This window comes from Heterocephalus glaber, unplaced genomic scaffold (assembly GCF_053883595.1).
Source record: "Heterocephalus glaber isolate CG9 unplaced genomic scaffold, H.glaber_assembly_v1.0 deba00001497, whole genome shotgun sequence".
Taxonomy (NCBI): Eukaryota; Metazoa; Chordata; class Mammalia; order Rodentia; family Bathyergidae; genus Heterocephalus; species Heterocephalus glaber.
The window spans coordinates 60,471,220-60,493,400 of NW_028258320.1; the positions used below are offsets into that span (position 1 = coordinate 60,471,220).

Below are 22,181 nucleotides of genomic sequence, written 5' to 3' on the forward strand. Positions count from 1 at the left end.
AAGTCAAAGGCAGGTGCACCAAGGAGAGTGCAAACTCAAACCAGAGGGGTAGGGGTAGGTAGTGGGGATCCGCAAGATGGAATACTCCCTTGTGCGTTTCCAGAGTTTCGGAGGGTTGGGCGGAGGCTCGAGGAGCCTGCTGCTCTGTCCCCGCAGGCCGGGCGGGCCCACTAGAGCGTGGATGCTCCCCTAGTCCAGGCCAGTGGCCCGGCGTGGAGCGGAATAGTCCTGAGGCTGCTCAGCGCGGCCTGCGCGGGGCGGGGGCCTGGGCCCAGCAAGTGCCAATTGGCGCGCAGACCCCAGCGGCTCTCTGCCCGCCCCGCCTCTCCGCCCCCTCCCCACCTTCACTTGGTTGCGCGAACCGGTTCGCGCATAGAGACCTGCGGCCAAGCCACAGCTGAAGACGAGCCCAAGCGCCGCCATCCCGGACCCCTCGCCGCCGGCCTCGGGTAAGCGGGAGGCGGGCATGTTGGCATGGCAGGACGGCGGGGCCAAGGCGGCTCCCTCCCACCACAAGATATCCTTCTCGGTCCTGGACATCCTGGATCCACAAAAATTCACCCGCGCTGCACTCCCGGCCGTCCGCCTCGCTCCCCGGGAAGCCAAGAAAAGTTTGGCGGAGGTCGAAGCAGGGAAGGAAGTCAGCCCTGGAGACCCAGTCCGGCTGCAGGAGAGCCCTGGTAAGAATGGGAGGCGGCCCCAGCCCAGGTGACGCATAGAGCCAGGGCCTGGTGAATGGCCCTTAGCGGCATCTTTGCCAAGAGGGAAGGCGCACTGGAGCCGTTGCAATGTGTAGCCGTCTCCTCGGAATAGAATTGAGGTAGAAAAGAGGCTCCCAGGATTCCGGGGCTGGGATTTGTCACAGAAGCCTCTTCCCTGTACACCCGCTTGCACCACAGTTCTGACATGCTGTCTCCGTGGCAGTGGAAACGAACACCCACCTCCCACCTTGCAGGCACACTTATTTAGCAGGCATGTGATGCGCTCACCATCTACTAGAACCTGGGCTCCGAGGTGGGATAAAAGTAAAGAAAACTTGAAACCTTGTAAGTAGACAGCATCATTAACATCACTCCCACTGTATGGATGAAGGAGTTCAGGCCAAGGTCTACGCCCGGAATCTTAGTGAGTGACCAGGTCAGGTGCCTGTTTCCAACCACTTGGAGACACCTGCACGACTTTGCTGCCCCTTGGACTTTTCTGCCTAGACACAACTCTGGACTGGGGATAGGGTCCGGGCTGGTGTGAGGGGATACTGTTGGCACTGTTTTTTCTCCTCAAAATCCTTTTAAATTTACCCTTAATGCTGGAGGACAACTAAGGAAGGGTCCAGGAAACTTTGTAGCTGGAAAAAGGATGAAAGACAGCAGGAATCGTGCCAGGTGGGACATGGGCACGAGACTGCCTGGAGGGACACCGACGGTCAGGACCTGAGGTCCCGAGTGAGGCTGGCTGCTGTGTCACCCTCTGCTCCTCCCCGGGTTGGAGGTGATTGTCTGGGCTGGGGCGCCTCTGGAGGCCACGCTTGGGCCCCTGCCGCGGGCCTGGTAATTGTTCCGATCTTCTCTCAGAGGGGCCTCCCTCCTCTCTCTTCACCCCCCCCCCATGATCGATATTCTATTACTGGCGCCTGCATATCTCCTGCCCGCAGCTTGCAGGTACCGACTTCAAACCCCCTTTGCCTGTCTGATCCTAATATTGTTCGATTAAAACTTACCTTTAATAGATGACATCTATCGATCCAGCCCCGCGCAAATCTGAAACTCTATTAACACGGCAGGAGAGAGAAGATGGGAAAGGGGGAATTTCACTTTAAGGGGAGGGGGCTTAATAACTTCTTTTATAATTGGTAGGAGTCCCACACCAAAACACTCTTCTAGCGACTGGGGAGACACACCACTAAATCCACTTGAAGTCTCAATGTATTAATGTACAACGACCCTCACCCAAAGTTGCACAGTTAGGCCACTACTCTCTCTTGATGCTTGATGCGAGGTACCATTCCTTTATTCATTCAACATACTCTTCTTAAACACCTCCTAGGTGGCAGATTTGTAAAGGGCAAGGGGATGCCATATTCCAAACTTTTCGTCTTGTGAGGCTGTGCGGTCCAGAGGTGGAAGGAGTGCGATGTGGGAACAGACTGAATGAGGGACGGGTTGGAGTGAGAACTATGTCCTCTGCGGAGGACAAGGGGAAGCTTTGGAGATCCGGGTCTTTCCGGGCTCCTGGTCACTGGCCCTTTCTCCCCTAGATGCTGCAGGCCCCGGCGCCGGCCCGGCGTCCCCCCTGGAGGGCTCCGAGGCCGAAGAGGATGAAGAGGACGCGGATGACGCAGGGCGAGCACCGCGGCGGGAGCGGGCTGCGCACCTACAGACGGGTCGGGCGGGCTCTCCCGAGGCCCGGGTGGCCACACTGGCGGCTGCCGAGTGCAGCGCGGACGGCGAGGGCGGACTCTCGGGCTCCCCAGGCTCGCCCGGCTCCCCGCGGCCCCGGCGCCGGCGCGCAGAGCCCAGCTGCGCCAAACCCCGGCGCGCGCGCACTGCCTTCACCTACGAGCAGCTGGTAGCCTTGGAGAACAAGTTTCGGGCCACCCGCTACCTATCGGTATGCGAGCGCCTGAACCTAGCGCTGTCCCTCAGCCTCACCGAGACTCAGGTTAAAATCTGGTTCCAGAACCGCCGAACCAAGTGGAAGAAGCAGAACCCGGGAGCCGACGGCGCGGCGCAGGCGGAAGGAGGCGCGCCACAGCCTGGGACACTCGGCGCGGCGGCTGGGACCTGCGGCGGTGGCACGGGAGGCAGTCCCGGCCCGCCCGGCCCCGGAGCTCTGCCCTTCCAGACTTTTCCCTCCTACTCCGCGGCCAACGTCCTCTTCCCGGCCGCTGCATCCTTCTCGCTAACAGCCGCCGCCGGGAACCCCTTTGCGCCCTTCCTCGGGCCCTCCTACTTGACCCCCTTTTACACCCCGCACCTATGAACCCGGGGTCCTCCAGGATCCCTCTTCGACGGGATTCACTAGTGATTGGCTTCGCATGAGGCCCCTTCCTTCACAGATGGGCCTGACCCACACCAACCGCCCCCTCCTGGCGCGCGGGTGTCTGCCTGGCCCTTCCCTTCCAGCCTCTGGGAGACACCACCAGAGGGCGGGCAGAAGCCGCCTGGCGACTCCGGGCTGCGCCTCACCGGGCCGCGCCTCTCCTCGCCACGCCGACCTACTGAGTCCACACGGGCGGCAGAGGGAACTAGGCAGTGTCTAGAGTCGGAGGCTGCTGACCTAAAGTCTTCCTGTTTTCAGATCTGGCTTTTCACTTCCGTCAGGTTCAATTCAGTTCAAGGACTCTTTTTTTAAGGGTCAGGGCATTCCAGGCCGAGGTAACAAAAGTGTTAGGAGAGAGACACGAGAGTGCCAAGGCGCCCTGTGCAGCAGCTGCTCGCACCTAGGCTAGAATCTTCAAGGATTCCAGTCTACTCAGAGATGAGGAACTTGTCCTTTCTCTGAGCTGTTTTCCCTTGGTACTTGATTATTGGCTCAAACCTAGAGGCTCCTTCCAAATCCTGAAGAAAGTTGGAGAGAGCTGGGCCCATGGTGCTCTTGCCGCTGTGAAAGAGACTATCTTTAAATTACACAAAACTCAACATCTCTAGATCTTCATTTAAAATTTGGACGTGAGCACAATATTGTGGTTTACAGGCTGCACAGGTTATCATGATAGAGTGGCACCTTATTTTTCTGAGCAGGCCATGGGTTTGTGCTAGGAAAGGTCTCTCTCAGCATTGTGGCTAGACTTGTGTTAAAGAAGACACAGCTATGTTGCATTGCAGGTTTTGAGACCAATTTGGACAAACCCCAGTGATGGCCCCAAAATGCATAAAAATGATAATGGCAGAAGTGATGGACCAGTTGATGCCGTAAAGTCTGTGCAGGAGGCTGCTTGTTTTGATGTGCAGTACTTGATACCAACTTCAGTCCTGGCTAACGTGTCTGTCCCAGCAAGTCCTGGACTCTGGGGGGAGAGTGAGCTCCACCATGACACACGGCCTCCAGTCAGGCACTGGACTCTTTTTAAAAAGCACAAATTTAACATGGTTGGGTCTTCATCTGAGATTCTGAGTTGAAAGCAATTCTTGTTCCACACAGATTCTCTATGATGAACAAGCAAAAGTTTATAAAGGGATAGGAAAGAAATATTAAGAATAAAGAGCTACCATGGAGGCCAAAATACAGGCATCTACCTGCTGCTTTAACTGTCTCCCCTAAAAATTAGTTCTTCTATAAAATTACCTTGACAGTTTTGTCCAGACTATCCTTCTATTAGTTTCCTGTGTAAAATGGTCAGAAATCTGAACAACTGCAACTCCACATCATATTTCTTTAATTCTTATTTTTATCTGATTATTTCAGGCCAGCTAATATCTATATGGATACTATATTCCTTGCTCTTTCTTGGTAGCCCAGATAATAATCACTAAACTTAAGAGGTTATAGCTTCAAAGTAAAAGCAAACTTTGAACACATTATATTATTATGATCTTGAAATACCTAGCTCTCTAATTATCAGGAATGATAGAAAATGTCCCCTTTCTCACAACTTAAAGACTTTATATTCTTGTGACTCATAAGGCTTGAAAATGTATTGCTTAATTATATACTATTTGCTAATTAGACTCTTTTCTGCCCAAAGAATATTCCCAAACAATGCATTATAACTTTCTAAAAGACAGCTGGTGCCAGATGAGATTGAAGATGCAATTATTGTAATAGAGAATATAATTTTATTCATCTTACATATTGGTAAAAACTCCAATAACTATTTGTTGATTTCTCAAAAGCCACATTCCTTGTGTATAATAAGAAATTTAAGTGCACAAAGGCCAGATCTGTGACCAAAGGGTCAAAGTTCTGTACTAAGTGGGAGATATTTCATTCCAGTCCTCTCAGGTATCAGACTTACAGACTTAGGTTGAAGAAAAGGAGTAGAGAGGGAGGCAGGAGGCATATCTGTGTGCAAACTATCTAGGTGCTGTAATTCCTGACCCTTATTCCTTCCACAAATTGTCACAGAGTGATGTGTGAAGTGTGTGACCTTGGACTTCTGCTGCTTTAGAAGGCCCAATGGCTTTCCAACCAAATCCTTAGACTCATTCTATCGATGTGCTGGCCTAATAAATTCCATTTGTAATGATTTCTTGTTTAATCATTCCAAGTTCTCTATTAGCAAATCTTTTAATTTTAAAATTATCAGAGCACATATTTGTGTATCTCCCTCCCCCCATCAACTGATACTATTTCTACCCTAATACTACTTTCTTTATCCTTTCAGACTCACACTAGATAAATGGAGTGGTTATATTTGAGGGCAGTTTGTACAGACACACATTTAGGGCCATTTTCCCCAGCAAAAATAAATCATCTACACAAAATTTTAATTAGTAACTACTAATTAAATCAATACCTACCTATCAGATTTCTAGGATGTTAATGTCCTAGCTTTACTTTATAAATTCTTAATACTCCAACAAGAGCCTGGTGGACAGATAACTTTTCAGGAATGAACCATCTACTGGTTATATCTTTCTGACCTTAAAGGATCAATTGTTTTGGGGATGGGGATGGTTCTGGACCTCTGTACTGTGCTACATCCCCAGTCCTTTTTAAAAAAATTTTGAGACAGGATCTTGCTACGTCACTATACTGCCCCGGCTGGACTTGAAACTTGTGATTCTTCTGCCTCTGCCTTTTAGAGTGCTGAAATTACAGGTTGTTATGGCTGGTGTCTAAATGTTCCCCCAAAACCTCACACAGTCATAGATGGGACTTTTTCAGAGGTGGCTGGATCTAGAGTATTTGCTGCTGGGATGAAGGGTGTGTGATTACTAAATCAGTCCACTGATTGCTTTGGTACTACCATAATTCTGGTAGCCTAGATACAATATAAAAGGACCAGAAAGACACTGTTAAGCTTCCTTGTTGCTTTTGGTATCTTCTGCCCGCCATGAATTGTTTCTCCTCTGCAATGCCTGTCTGCCATCCCACCCTACCTTGAAGCCAGTGGATTATGGGCTGAAATCTCTACAAACTGTGAGCTAAATAAAACTTTCCTCCTTTAACTTTGGGTGTTGGGTATTTTGCCTCAGCGATGAGAGAAAAGTAACTAAGAGAGAATTTGGTACCAGAGAAGTGGGATCATTGGTGTGACTGTACTTGAGCATGTGGTTTAGGAAGGAGCCTTTGGAGCTGACTTGTGGGAAGGGGAAGAGTTAGGTTTGCAGGTGCTAGCTGTAAAAGCAGAGCTGAAACACCTCAGGCCTTACTTGATAGGAGAGTCTGGTCAGAGCTCAGAAGACCAGAATACTAACAGAAACGATGCTGGTAAAGACAAGGCTTAGGAGGTTTCTGCTGGGTTTCTGCTATTGAACTCCAGACAGTGTGTATTATGGCTTGGTAGAAAGTTTGTCTGCATTTTGCTCATGTCCAGAGGCTTTGCCTGAGACCAAAATTAAGGGTAGCAGACTAATTAATCTTGCAGAAGAAATTTCAAGGCAGTGTGTTTAATGTTGAGGCAATGACATGGCTACTGTTGGGGTCTTTTAGCCAGATTTATGTTGAGAATCAAAAGCAAAGAGCTCAGGAGAATGATTCAAAACATTTTGAATTTGGCCAGAAAGGAACTTCCAGTAAAGTTGCAACCTGCAAAGATAGAACAGAGGATAAATTCATCACTGAAAAGACTAGCAAGAAAAAGTTAAGTATTTCAGAAGAAGACAATGGAAAAGATGCCTGAGGACAACACAAGAACCAACCGGACTCCAGCCTTTGCAGCCTCACAATTGCAAAAGTGAAAGACTTTGCTTTGTGAAGAGAGCCCCAAAGTACTATGTTCCAGAATGATGACAGCCTAGGGAAGTTGTTCCTCAAGATTTGGTTCATAGGTCCTTGACCTATACAGCCAAGACAGAAGGATGCTTGGCTACTGCTCCAGCTGGTGGCAGACCTTGGCATCATCCATCTGATGCTGGTTTTAGGTGCATGTAGAATGGAAGAGTCGTAGGATCAGGAAGGCTTCCACCCAGATTTCCCCAAGAGGGCAGTGTGTGAAGCTCTGAGTGTGAAGCTGAAGGTGTGGTGGAGATCCCGGAAGTTTGGAGAAGCCAGGAATGTGGATCGTCTGAGGAAAGCTGCAAGGCAGAAGCAGAAGTGGCCCAAGAGACAGGCTGTGGGAGCTGCAACCACCAACAGTGCTGTAGGGGCAGAGCCATCAAAGCCCTTTGAAGTTCACATCTTACCATAGATTGCCTTGGATGCTGTTGCACATGGAACTATAGGACTTAATGTTTGCCGTACTGGATTTTGGAATTGCTTTGGTCCCATTCCTTTGTATTTCCTTATTTATATCTTTTTGGAATGGTAATGTCTACCTTGTGCCATTGAATGTTGGAAGTGTTTAATTTTCTTTTCATTTATACAGGGGCTTGCAGCTAAGAGTTTGCCTTAAATCTCAGAGAAGACTTTGGACTTGGACTTTTCAGCAATGCCAAAACTGTTAGGAATTTGGCAACTCTTGCAGATGGACTAAATGCCTTTTGCTTAAAGAGATGTGCATGAGTCTTCGGGAGGCAGGGGCAATGTCTAGATATCCCCCCAAAGCTTCATATAGTCATAGGGTGGGTGAGGCTTTTTCAAAGATGGCTGGATCTGGAGTGTGTGATGCTGGGATTAAGGATGTATGATTACTAAATCAGTCCACTGATTGCTTTGGCAACGCCCTACTCCCAGTAGCCTAGATACAATATAAAAGGGGCAGAGGGCTGGAGATTTAGCTCAGTGGTGTCATGCCTGTCTTACAAGCACAAGGTCCTGAGTTCAATCCCTGGTTCTGCAAGAAAAAAAAAAGCTAAAAAAAGGGGCAGAAAGATGCTATTAAGGTCCCTTGCTTGCTTTGCTATCTTCTCCTCACCATGAATTGTTTCTCCTCTGCACCTGCCTTGGAACCAGTAGATTATGGATTGAAACTGCTACAAACTGCACTAAATAAACCTTTCCCCCTTTAACTTTGGGTGTCGGGTATTTTGTCTCAGCAATGAGAGAAAAGTAACTAAGACACAAGTGTTAGCCACCATGCCCAGTTAGAAGTAAAAATTTTTTTTTTGGTACTGGGGATTGAACTTGGGTCTTTGCGCTTGCGGGGCAGGTGGCAGAACCACTGAGCTAAATCCTGGGCCCAAGAAGTAACAATTTTTGATTCCCACTTGAAGCCATGTAATCAGGGTGTCTTATTTAAGGGACTGAGTGGAGAACATTTCTTCCACTAAGAGAATCTCAATCCATTCTATCGGCACAGATTAATTCAGTGTGTTTGTCATTTTAGAAATAACTCTTCAGAACTGATTTAACTACTGTTTAAAATCAGGAGTAGGGAAAATTATAAATTGTTCAACAAATGCCATATACATTTAAAAACATAATTTCATAATTAGATAGATTCAGGGAAAGAAAAACAGAAAGTGGGGCTGGGGATTTAGCTCAATGGCACCATGCTGACCTCAAAAGTGCAAGATCCTGAGTTCGATCCCTGGTACCAGAAAAAAAAAAAGAAAATCAGAAAGTGCCTCAGAGCTAGAGGAAAACTCCAAAGGTAACAAAGGGAAACACGGTCAGGGAGATGCTCTTGTATGTTCCTTCTGAGCACCACACCCAACTCTTTCTGGTTTCTTTGGGCTGTGGAATACTGAACACAGTACTCAAAACATAGTCCTACCTCCACACAGACCAGTTCAAAAGCCAATTCCACCCCTCAGTGGATCTGTGACTTTGGCAAATTACTATTGTCTTTTTGCCTCAGTTTCTTCACCATAAGGTGTGCATCAGGGGTGATGGAGAGGACACGAAAGGTTATGTGGAAAGCACTTAGCTTAGTGTTTGATAGAATTATGGTGATTGTCATTCCAGCTGAAGCTGGCAAAGATGTTAAAGATACTGTACTTAGCCCAACCATCTTGTTTAAAATTTTTGAGGCAATGTAATAAACATTCAGAAAACTGAATACATTAGATGCCTACAGCATGGTATAATTTTCACAAATTGGTTACATCTATGTAGCCAGCATCCAGGTCAAGAAAAGCACATCACTAGCACCTCAGAAAACCCTATGTCCCTTCCCCTGACATAGTTATTCTGCTTGAGGGTAGCTACTCTCCTGACTTCTAACTGGAACAATCAGTTGTGTCTGCTTTTTTCTTTTAATCATGAAGCAGGAAACAGGACCGTGGACTGACAACTCTTTAACATAAAGATGGGAGTAAAAGGTAGCTTTTAATGATGCCGGTGGCTCACCAAGTGACTCCTGTCATTCTCGAGGGCCCCAAATAGAAGTTTGCACTTCCTTATATACCTCTTCTTACATCTACAAAGCTTAATCCCATTGGAGTTTCCCTGGGAATATAGCAAGCAGGATTTCCACAAAGCAGAGCAGTGGAGAGGGGGAAGAATAAAGAGTTCTGGTGAGATTTTCTGAGTCAGTTACACTCCTTTGGTTAGAGATTTCAGAAGTTGTCATTGCTACTCCAGTACATTCTACAAAGAGCATAGTTACGTTTTTAACCCATAGTTGCCTAAGAACACTGTTAACTCATAGTTGCCCAATTCCATATGAAGGGGTGTTCTCCTCTCTCAATTATAAAACCAGAATCCTACAGTAGTGTTATGGTTTAAATCTAAAATGACTTCCAAATGTGTCACGTATTTGGAGGCAGGGCTTTCAGAAGGTGATGGAGTCATGGGAGCATTATGCTTATCAGTGGATTAGTTCACTGATGAGTTCCTAGTTGAATTTGCTGTTAGGAGATGAGGACCAGTGGAGTAAGTAGTCAGCTAGGGGCATGTCTTTGGAGGGTATTTGTCTGGCTCTGGCTCTTTCTTTTGCTTCCTATTTTCTAGCTGCTATGGGTTGAGCAGCTTTCTTCTGCCATACCCTTGCACCATTCCATTTCTGTCATGGAGCTAGCTAACAATGGGCTGAACACTCTGAAACCATGAATCAAAATAAACCTCTCTTCTTTAAGTTTGTGGGTATCAGGCATTTTGTCTCAGAGATAGGAAAGTGACTGATATGGAAAACTGGTACCAGAGAAGTGGGACCATTGCTGTGTTTATTCTTGACCATATAGCTCAGAATCATTTGGAACTTGTTTACAGGAAGAGTTTGAAAGGTTTGGAGACACAGGATGCTGCAAGCAGAGCTTCATGGGAAATTCTGGTCAGAGTTTAGAAGACCAGAATGATGATAGGAATGTGGACAGTAAAGGCAAGGCTCATGACGTTTCATATGGGGATAAGGACTCTATTGGGAATTGGGCTAGAGGTCATGCATGTTACATTCTGACAAAGAACTTGCCTACATTTTGGTTATGTCCTACAACTGAGACTGAGTTTAAAGGTGATAGACTAACCATTTACCAGTCCAATTATTTAAATACAAGATGACCAAAAATTGCATCTTTTTTGTCATTTTTATAACAATATAACAGGAAATATAAAAATGATAATTTTATCAAATTCACTCAGTACAAGAATTAACTGATTTAAAATGACAGCTGCCCAAGCAATGCTTGGGATAGTACATGAACAAACATGCTGACTGAATGATGGTTGGAATATATATATATATATATATATATATTTTTTTTTTTTTGTACCAGGGATCGAACTTGGGATCTTGTGCTTGCAAGGCAGGCACCAGAACCACTGAGCTAAATCTCCAGTCCCTGGAATATATTTTTAAGTGGTTAATCTGGTGGAGAAAATTTCAAGGCAGTCCAATGTTCAAGTGGTGGCATGATACTGCTGGCTGCTTTTGCTCAATCAACATTGAGAATTAGGAGCTATAAGCAAAATTTGCCATTTTTGCCTTAGAACAAGCTAAACTTGGACCGAATCTTCTGAAACTATGAGCCAAAATAAACCTCTTCTTAAGTTGTAGGTATCAGGTATTTTGTCCAAGAATGAGAAAGTTGACTACTAAGGATGTGTGTGTGTGTGTGTCTGTGTGTGGTGTAAGACCAAGAGCCTTACCAAACGCTCCGAGGAGCTGACTGCAGCGAAGAACACCCAGGAAGGAACACACCGGACAAGTTGTTGTGCCCAGATTGCGAAGTCCCAAAGACCACCAGGAGGCCGTTTCCGATGTAAGCAGACGAGGGTCGTTTATTCAAGCTTAAGCAGGGACTCTCAATTGTCACCGACACAGCGGATCAAGATTGAGAGGCCCGAGTTCCAAATTAGCAGGGTTTTTATTGAGATTACAGCAAGCTTCGGTCATTAGCAGCCATATGATTGGTTAACGTTTAGCAAGTATGAAGTGTAGAATTTTGATTGGCTAGGCTCATTGGGGGTTGAAGGGGATTACGTATAGGTTTTTACAAGAAAAATGGGGACAAAGGTTAGTGGTCTACTGTCACGTACTGATGGTCAGCAGACATCTTGACTAATGGTCATGACCACCTTGTGTGGATAGTCAGCACGTTAACAGATTGTCCTATAGATAGTGGGCCCGGGACACTTGTTTCTAGGGCAAACAGATGGCTGAGTAATGAGTTTAGGAATCTTGAGTTACAGATCATGTCTTTTGTCCCAGATTAAGCACATTTAATCATTAATTTGAAAGAATAAAGGAGACTGCTCCATTTTGGACAAAATGGAGTCATTCTGGTCCCACATTCACAAAATGGAGTCACTTTTGGTCTCACAAAGTTGGAAAATAAAACAGACCTTTATTAGTCTGGCCAGACGGCACTCCCAAAGCAAAATAGCTTAGAGAGGCAGCTAGCTCAGAGTCTGAGGCTGTTTTTATAGGGTGTTGAGGGGGAAGTTAACATATAGAATTAAAGAAAAGGGGACAAAGGTTAGTGGTCGACTGTCATGTATTGATGGTCAGCAGACATTTGCAGCTTGTTCTAAAAATTGTGGTGCCCGGAACATCAGTTCTGGGCAAACAAGGAGTTGAGTAGTTTACTTTGGGACTTTAGGTCTGTTACAGATTTTTATCTAGTGTCCCAAAACTAACAAGCATCTTTATCCATTAACTCACATTTAATCACAATGGGGCTGGAGAAAAGGAACAAAGGTTATGCAGTCCCACATGTGGGGCTGGCTTTTTTTTTTTGGTGGAACATTATTTGCCTGCATGTTGTTTTGTATAGTTGTAGATTCTTTATTCCTATTACTGTTGATGTGTTTTCATAGTTTGAATGCCACAAGTTACTTATATATTCTGTTGTTGAAGGGTAATTGCATACTTTCCAGTTTGAGGCTATAATGACTGCACAGTCTTGTACCTGTCTTTTGGTCAGTATATCTAAGAGTGGGATAACTGTGTGTATAATTGTTTAGCTTTGATAGATATCACCAGTTTTCCAGTATGGTTGTAGCAATTTTCATTCCAATTTGCAGTGAATGAGTAATCCAGGTGTTCCACATCCTCCTAACACTGAATTGACTATCTTTGTTTTTCTTTTAGTAGTACATGTTTGCAGTATGTAATGTAATGATTCCATTCATTGTGGAGAATTGGTACATGTACATAACACATCTTGATTCCTTATTTCCCCCATTCCCCTCCATGCCTCATGAATTGCCTCTTCCCCAATGATTCTGGAAGGTAAGTAGTTGTTGGTAGCAATTCAACTTGATTTTGGGGAAAAATAATTTCATAATTAAATCAAGATTAGGGCCTAGTTTTCCTGTCTACAGGCCAGCTACAGCATGTTGAGACATCATTCCGATTTTGCCTCTGGTCACAGCTAGATCTCAAAGGTCCTGTGATACTGTGATGCTCCAAGGCAGGACTACACCAGCTGGAGACATCCTGGGAGGAATCGAATCTTCATTTGTATAGTTCCTCATTGTTCTAAGAACTCACCACAGCTCTCTTAGTCATTTGCTACTTTTGTTTCTGCTGATGTTCTGAATAAAGGTGTGGCAAGCTCAGGGTCTGTAGTCTTTGCTGCCCAGAGCAGTACTGATGAGGCCAAATCTCAGCTTCTTCTCTAAGTCTCATTTCTATCCATATTTCTGTGTATCCTATGTATATATTTCTGTGCTGTCGTGGCTTGCAGGAGACTAGGACCTGATGCAGAGGTTCTAGTAACATCCCCTTTCCCTGTTCCCTACGAGTAGTAATATCACATTTGGTTTTAATTTTCATTTCCTGATGAGAACTGTTGTTGACTACAGCTCCCTCTAGCCATGTGGGTATCAGTTTTGGTCAAGCCTTTTACCCACTGGCTAACTCAATTATTGGTAAAATAAATAGAGCCTTCAAGAGAATGTGATTTGCCCAAAGTGACACAGGTGCTATGAAAAAGAACAGAGCCTGAAATCTGGGCCTCATGACTCCATGGTGATTCAAATTATACATGGAGCCACCAATTATATAAAATATTTAATTAAAAACATTTTTAGCCAGGCACAGTGGTGCATGCCTGTAATCCTAGGTACTTGGAAGGCTGTGGCAGGAGCATTGCAACTTCAAGGCTACTCTGCACAACTTAAGTGACAGCCTGTCTAAAAAAATAAAAAAGTTAGGGCTGTAACTTGGTAGTAGAGTGTCCTGGCTTTGAGCTCCAGTATTAGAAATGATAAACAAACAGAAGCTATCCTAGTAGATGGAAAGTAGCATCTTGTAGTTTTGTTTGTTTGTTTTTTTGGTACCGGGGATCGAACTCAGGTCCTTGTGCTTCTAGGGCAGGCAGAGGAACCACTGAGCTAAATCCCTGGCCTTCTTGTAGTTTTGTATTACCCTAATGTTATAGTTTGAATTTTGAATGTCCCCCAAAGGCCCATGTGTCAAAGGCTTGGTCATTAGTCTGTGGTGCTATGGGAAGTTGGTGGAATCTTCAGGTGGTGGGGCCTGGTGGAAGAAAACGAGGTCATTGGGAGTGTGTCCTTGACGGGGAAATTGGGACCTGGCCCTGTTCCTCATCAATTTTTTTTTTCCTTCTGGCTGCCATGACATAAATAATTTTCCTTTGCCACATATTCCTACTATGATGTTTTTACCTCAGAGTAGGCCCAGAGAAATGGAGCCAACTGATTGTGGACTGAACCTCTGAAATAGTGAGCCAAAATAAGCCTTTTCCCTTGCTAAGTTTATTGTCTCAGGTACTATATTTGCTACAGTAGTGGAAAGCTGACCACTCTAACTAAGGACTGATGACTTTGAGATCTTTTTATGTGCTTGTGGGTCACTTGTCAATCTTCTTTGAAGAAATGTCTATTCAAAACCTTTGGCTCTTTTTAAATTGGATAGTTTGTCTTTGTGTGTGGAGTTTTTCGAGTTATTTATAAAGTCACAACACCTTTACTCCCTTCCATTTCTTGTAGGCACTGAAATAAATACATAGTTGAAAGGTCTCTGTATCAGTTAATGCTAATCCAATTAGTGGGTGTTTCTTACTAAGTTGACACAACAATTAGCTGTCACAACTTCCTTTTCTGTTTCTCTGCACAAACATTTACAGGGTGCCAACTGTGTTCCAGGTCCTATCCTAAACTCCGGGAATACAATAGAAAGATCCTGTCATGGAATCAGGGAGGGATCAGGTGAGTGAAGGTCCCAAGTGGATATGCAGCTGGTGCCATAGCATGTAGGAAATGTCATGGCTTTCTTGTTAGTTATTTCTGTAAAAAGAAACAGTGTCTTCAGCACTGACATCACTTGGAATTTTAGCAGAAAATAAATATGATACTAATTCCACCTTTGCCAGCCTTGTCCTATATGGGATCTAGTTTGTGTTTAGAAAGATCACGCCAAGCATTTAATTCTCCCAGAGCCCAACAAAACATTACTGACAAAGAAGTTCCTGATATTACCAATTCAAAGAGTTACCTGTTTTTCCAGATGAGTCATTTTCCCCTTGTGAAGTCATTAGTTTTCATAGTGATTTTCTAGGCTAAGTTCAAGTGGAGCTATCTTCAGTGGTTTAAAGAAATCTGTCCCTAGTAGCAAAGTCCCATGTTTTTATGCTTTACAAACCCATGTATTTTGATCTCCAGCTGATTTAGAACTTTTCTTTCAATGCCAGAAGATGAAATTATTATGTTAGATTAAAAACTCTATGATAGAACAGATATAGAATTTTTGTTTGTCCCTCTCTTTTAGAAGGTTACATATTTAGGAAAAAACACCCACAGAGGCACCTGAACCCTAGGTGTGCGTGCTTTTTTCCCAAGTTATAACAGAGTCCACATAATTCCTCATCATTTACTGTGTATCAGGCACTGTGCTAGGCCCTCGGGATACAATAGGGAGGAAGAGCAACCATGAATCAAATCCAGTGGCCCTTCATCCTTTTTGGCCTTGTACCTTTCAAAATAAAAACAGTGAGCCTGTATCCCTAACATATGAATTTATTTAAATTATATACATATATTACAGTGCTAACAGATGACCTATAATATATTGCAAAATAAAAATGCACATTAAATATTACATAACATAAATAGAATTGCTAACATTATCTTCCTGTACATCTGTATTTCAATTTACACTTCTTCCCCACTTTCTGAAGATTGGTGTTCTGGCAGACAGGCTGATTCCTGATGCTTTGCTTATCTGCCTGGGAGTTCAGATCTTTGCCAGGTGAGATATCACCACATCACTTAGCACCACTATGAGTTGTATTGTGCCACTATGTGCTTGTTCCATCAGGAAAAGGCCCTTCTGGGTGTCTGGCTGGTCTTTTAAAAAATCTGTCATACCCTATTATGCTGCTATTCAGTCAATTACTGTTTAATGATTGAAATGTGCTGGGCCAGGAATTTAGCTCAGTGGTTTCACTGCCTGCTGTGCAAGCACAAGGACCCGAGTTTGATCACCTGTATCCCCCCCTAAACAAATTGTTTAAGGCTGGGGATTTAGTTCAGTGGTCCCACCACTTGCCCCACAAATGCAAGGTCCGGAGTTCGATCCCTGGTACCAAAAAAAGAAAAAAAGAAATGTGCTTTCATTTCTGGTTAGTCTAATTTTATTTTATTCTTTGTTATTTAGAGATAGTTCTATTTTTTCACAACTTTTTCAGAAACCTGGGTGATAAATCTTTCTAATTCCAAATCACTTGAAAGGGGGCCGGGGATTTAGCCCGGTGGTTCTGGCGCCTGCCTCACAAGCACAAGGTCCCCAGTTCGGTCCTGAGTTCGATCCCCGGTACCAAAACAAAACAAAACAAAACAAAATCACTTGAAAGGATATCTCACATTAAGAAGCTATTCATAACTTTGGAAACATTCATTTTTATTAATAATTTTTAGTGTATTTTGCATAGCCATAGAAGTTTTGTTTTCAGTCATCACAAACTACAATCAATAAAAATGAACTGCTTAGAAAAATGATCATCACAACAAGATAAGCAGCACTAAACTTTCTAACTGCTATCAATTTCTGCAGTATCTCAGTGAGAGGCTGGCACTGTCCATAGACCACGTATTGAGCTTTGCTCTCTTCCTAGCCCTTAAAACTGGGCTTGTAGGCCAATCCATTGACCTACCACTCCCATTTTTATGACTGTATTCCACAGATATATCTGCAGTGAGTGTCAGAGACAAAGTTATCTATTATTGTACTGCTTGTCATAGCAACATTGGAAACTATTCAAGTGTCCAACAGCCTGGGGCCATTAACCTAGCTATAAACAAAAGAATGAGAGAGATAGCTCCTCACCAACTCAGAGCACAATAAAAAGCAAAGTACAAGAGCCAGTGATGTAGCTCATTTGTGGTAGCACACATGCTTAGCAAGTGCAAGGCCCCCATTTCAATCTCCAGGACTGCAAGAAAAGAAAAAAAATTATGTAAGGCAAGTTACAAATAGTGCATATAATATATCTCCAGTGTTCAAAAATGAAGGAAATATTGACATGTATTAGTTTTATTAAAGAATCAATGGAAGGGTGTACAAGAAGGTAATATGCAGGGTCACCTATGGGAATGGCCTGAATAGGGTTGGAGTTAGGAAGAAACTTCTCATGTGTGCTTCCTAATTTGCCTTGATTTATGAAGGAAGCAAATGTATTAAAGTATTTACAAGACACAAAAAATCCAGGTAAACAGGCCAGGGATTTAGCTCAGTGGTTCCAGCACCTGCCTTGAAAGTGCAAGGTCCCAGGTTTGATCTCCGGTACCAAAAACAAAAGAAAAAACAAAACAAAACAAAAAAATCCAGGTAAACAGAAAAGAGGAGGATCATATACCACTATTAAGAATTTGATGGGGCCAGGGATTTTGCCCATTGGTTTCACTGCCTGCTGCGCAAGTGCAAGGACCTGAGTTTGATCCCCGGTACAAAAAAAAAAAAGAATTTAACGGCCATAAATGCAGAATTTATTGGCGACCCAAACATCAGAACTGGCGTGGCTGTCCATGGCCTTATTTTTCAAAATGTTGCATAACTCTTAGCAAAGTTCTGAAAAAAAGTAATAAATGTCTCTAGCAATCATGAAGTAATTTATAATACCACATTATATTTATTTAACTTTGAGAGAGTGGAAATCTAGCTCATTGGTAGAGCACTTATCTAGCATGCTTAAAGCCCTGAGTTCAATCCCCAGCATTGCAACAAAATAAAATAATGTTTAACTTCGAAATTAAAAAAAGAATCTTAAAACTATGTTTATTCAAGACAACAACGTGTTGGGGGTAAGTTTGAGTAATTTTCAGTTAATAAGTCAGGGGATTTTTTATTCTTATTTATAATTTTTAAATTTTTTTGGTTTTTTGAAACAGGGTCTCACTTTGTAGTTCAGTCTGGCTTTGAACTCACTATATAGCCCAGGTTGGCCTTGAACTCATGATGATCCTCCTGCATCAGTCTCCGGAGTGTTGGGATTACAGGTGTACACCACTGCGTCTGGCTAATTTTTAAATTTTTTTTTTGGTACCAGGAACTGAACTCAGGGCTTTGCCCTGTCAGGCAGGCGCTGTGCTGCTGAGCTACATCCTTGGCCCATAAATTGGGGGATTTAAAAATTTGTTTTTATTATAGTCCTAACTAAAAGGAGTTAGAATTAAAGTCCTTAAAAAAAAAAAAAAGGAGCTGGATCTGGTGGCACAATCCTGTAATCCTAATTACTCAAGGGGCTGACACAGGAGGATTGTAGTTCAGTGAGACTGTGTCTCAAAAATTTAAAAAAGGGCCGAGGATGTAGCTCAATGGTAGAACACTTGTCTAGCATGTACAATGTCCTGGGTTCAATTGCCAGTACTGCAAAAAAAAAGAGTAATAAAAGTTATCTACTGTTTACTTAAGGTTCAGTATTCAGAGTTAGCCTTCATGGAATCAATAAAAACATCATTGCAAAATACGCTGAGCTTCATAGTACCCAAATCAATAAGGATGTAAATATTTAACTAATACTTGAAGTTTATCTTAGTTTTTTTTTAATGTTAAAACAATTCTTAGTTTTTAATTAATAAACTGTGTAATATTTTCTAAATAAATGATTTGTTACCGCTTAAACTTGTTGTCCTACATTCCTACTTTAACCTTTTTTGTTCTTACCTGAAATTCTTGCATCTAATTAAATTTCTCACACATAGGGTGGAATATCTGGCTCCTTGGCTGCCCCATCACCTATTTCATAACACTGGCTGGGGCCCACTGCCTTGGAATGTTGGACTTCCCGGTCTTTAAAAGTGTTAGGTTGGGCCGGGGATTTAGCTCAGTGGTTCTGCTGCCTGCCTCGCAAGCCTGATAAGGCCCCGAGTTTGATCCCTGGTACCAAAAGATAAAAAACAAAGTGTTAGATTGAGTCTGGAGGTATAGCTGAATGGTATAGCACTTGCCTTGCACGTGTGAAGCCCTGAATTTGATCTCCAGCAGGGCAATGAGAAAAAAAAAAACTGTTATAATGTCTTTAAGGTTCTCTTCAGCTGTAAAACCTATTATGCAATTATGATATGTGATTATAAACTACAGTGAATGTTTAAATTTAAAAAATTATTGCAGTAAAAGACACATTGCCATTAACTCCCATCAAAGTATTCCTCTTGCTTCATACACTTATCTCATTATTCTTCCAACTTTCTTTTTTTAACCTTTTTTATTAGTACGCATTTACTGTACATGATGATTTACATTCATGGTGGGAGGTGGTACATATACATAATACATCTTAATTCTTTTTACTTTCCCTCCCTCTTCCTTCCCTCTGCCCTCTTTTCATCTCTAGTTGCCCTTCTCATTTGCAAAGGATTTATCTCCATTTCCTATTATCTATCTTTTGCTTTGCTCTTTAAATTTTATTATTATTATTATTATTATTATTATTATTATTATTTGTTTGTACCAGGGATCAAACTCAGGACCTTGTGCTTGCGAGGCAGGCACTGGAACCACTGAGCTAAATCCCCGGCCCAAACAGATCAGGATATACGAAGAGGACAGGAGCTACTATGGGTCAGTTTCCTGGAAGCAAAGCCTGAGAGGTGATTTTTTTTTTTTTCTTTTTTTTTTTAGTACTGGGGATCGAACTCCGGTCTTTGCGCTTGCACAGCAGGCGTTGAAAACACTGAGATAAATCCCTGGCCTGCTCTTTAAATTATTTATATTTTGGGTTTCTTATAAGAGAAATAATGTAATATTTAAGATTATATGCCTGATTTATTTCATTTAACATGATCTTAAGGTACATCCATTTTCCTACAAATGACTCAAATTTATTCTTCTTTATGGTTGAGTGTTACTCTATTGTGTACTCCATTGATTTGTTTATGGATGTATTTTTCCATTTTCTGAAGCAGTTCTGGAAGTCCTCGTTCATGAATGTCTTTAGTTGTGCTATTTGTAGCTGCTTCAATGTTCTGAACTGATTCAAAGTGTTTGCCTTTCACGGTCATTTTGATTTTTGTGGAAGAGCCACCAGTCGCACAATGTGAAATCCTGTGAATAAGGTAGATTAAGACACATCGTAGTGTGTTTTGACAGAATTTACACATTGAGGCAGCCATACAAAGACGTTTCATGAAAGAGTACTTCTGGAACTGCTTCCGAAAGTGGCAAGAATGATGGGAAAAGTGTATCTGAAGTGAAGTGGAGTACAGTATTTGGAGGGTGGTTAATGACAATATGTCTTTCTTTTTTTTTTGGTACTGGGGATTGAACTCAGGACCTTGTGCTTGCAAGGTAGGTGCAGTGCCACTGAGCTAAATCCCTGGCAATGACAGTATGTCTTGTTCTATAATAAATTTAAAATTTTTCATTTAAACATTCACCATATTTTGTGATCACAGCACATACCTCTTTAATTCATATGTTTGAAATAACATGTTCATTGTTTTCCAATGTTGAGAATTAGCTGATTTTTTCAGCTTCAGGAACTGAGTCTGTTTTTAAATGTTTGCTATTAAACTGGTTTAAAGAGGGCTCACCTCTAGTTTGGTGACCTGACCTGCTCTGGTCTCCTCTCATTCTCTGTTGGAATTTTCTGTTCGCTTTTTCTTACCCAGTCTTCCAGGGACACAGTGTCCTCCAGTTACAGCCACCTGGTTCCCAAGATCCTCCCAGAGGCCCCCTTCCATACTGCTCTATGCTGAGTTTGTCCATTGCCCTCTCTTTGTTTTTTTAAATTTTTTTTGGTACCAGGGATCGAACTCGGGTCCTTGCGCTTGCTAGGCAAGCGACAGAACCACTGAGCTAAATCCATGGCCCCCATTGCCCTCTCTTTAGGACACAACTTTATAAACTTATCAGACATTTCTTTTTTTTTTTAATCAGACATTTCTTTGGCACGTGACAGTCCTTCAACATGTGACAGCCCTTCAATAAAACTAGTGTGGAGATATGGGTGAACAGTAGTGCTTTGAAGTATTTTCCTCTTTTAACCCAAGCTTTTACAGCTTTGATCTGAATGGCTGTCACTCTTCTAGGTGGAGAGGGCTTTGGGCCACCTAGACTTTTGGAATCCCAGGGCCATATTCCCATAATGACTACCTGCTCTTCCTTTAATTCTCACTAAGTGAAATAAAGATAGCAATGACAAGAATAAAATATTCCTATAAAAAACAATGGAAAGGGTGCTGAAAGGCTATAAAAGTCCTTCAAGACAGGCTCTACCATTAAGAACATCCAGTCTGTGGGCTGGGGATTTAGCTCAGTGGTTCTGTTGCCTGCCTTGTAAGCGCAAGGTCCTGAGTTCAATCCCTGGTACCAAAAAAAAAAAAAAAAAAAAAAATCCAGTCTGGAAGTCACAGATAGACAGAAAGAAAGATAGAGCTAGACAGACATAGTAGGTTAATAATTAATGACAGGCGCTAGGAGATGAGAAGTGAACAGAAATACTAAGGAGGATGGGGAGGAGTGGACTCTAGCATCCTTGGTATCAGGGAGGGTGTCTTGACAGGAGCTGCAGCTAGACTTCTAAGTTCAGCTAAGGGGGAGTAGAAATAGATACTCCTATCAGCCACATCCTCATGTTAGGACTCATACTTTTACTGCAAAATTTCCTGCGAAGCCTCCCTATACTTGCTAGTTCAGACTAAGTTTAGAACTGTCCCCTGGTGTCCCTTTCTGGCTCTCCTTACTTCTTTGCTTACCTTTGCCCTCTAGGTTCCTACCATTGTGGACTTGAAGGGTTCAATCTTGAAGGTTCATCCAAAAGGAGGGATGAAATCCTTATGTTGCTCAGTCTTTGGCCAGAAAGATATCTTTTTAGGGTGCACACACTTTACAAAACCTTTTTTATTCTGCTGTGTAAAAACCACCAAAACTTAATTTTTTGAGGCTGATGATCAGGTTTCTTCCCCAGCTATTGACATGGATTTTCCAAATGATTAAATTTTCAAGTCCAAGTGTACATAGTCTAAACTAATTATAAGTAATAACAAGTTGGACAATGAAAGAAGTAATGAAAAGCAAGAAGTATGCTTAACATATAAATTGTTTTTGTGGTCATTAAATAATTGAGGGTTGTCTGTATTCTTTTCCTTTATATTTGGTTGCAGCTTTTTAGATGATCAAAGTTGCAAGATTTTCATTCATACTCATTGAAGGAACTTTTGCTGACTGTCTTTTTCTCTCCTTACTAACCTCATGTGGTCTAGCCTGATGTGCAGCTCTTTTACAGGGCAAGGCACCTAATACATTCAAAGGACATTTGTCCAACGATCTGATGAAATTAACCTTGGTCTTGTAT

At 42.9% G+C, this 22,181-nt stretch overlaps 1 protein-coding gene across 1 annotated transcript; it reads left to right on the forward strand.

Moving 5' to 3' along the window:
• Window positions 1-366: 366 nt before the first annotated feature.
• Window positions 367-5,514, forward strand: Nkx1-2 (NK1 homeobox 2). Its single transcript, XM_004838759.3, has 2 exons — window positions 367-680; window positions 2,255-5,514. The coding sequence occupies exons 1-2, from the start codon at window positions 467-469 to the stop codon at window positions 2,977-2,979; spliced, it is 939 nt and encodes a 312-aa protein (XP_004838816.1). The 5' UTR covers window positions 367-466; the 3' UTR covers window positions 2,980-5,514.
• Window positions 5,515-22,181: the final 16,667 nt, after the last annotated feature.

Bases quoted from the DNA above. Each gene is read 5' to 3' on its own strand.
- Nkx1-2 (XM_004838759.3), top strand. From the start codon at position 467: ATGTTGGCATGGCAGGACGGCGGGGCCAAGGCGGCTCCCTCCCACCAC. The intron at 681-2,254 runs GTAAGAATGGGA...TTTCTCCCCTAG, and splicing joins CCGGCTGCAGGAGAGCCCTG to ATGCTGCAGGCCCCGGCGCC.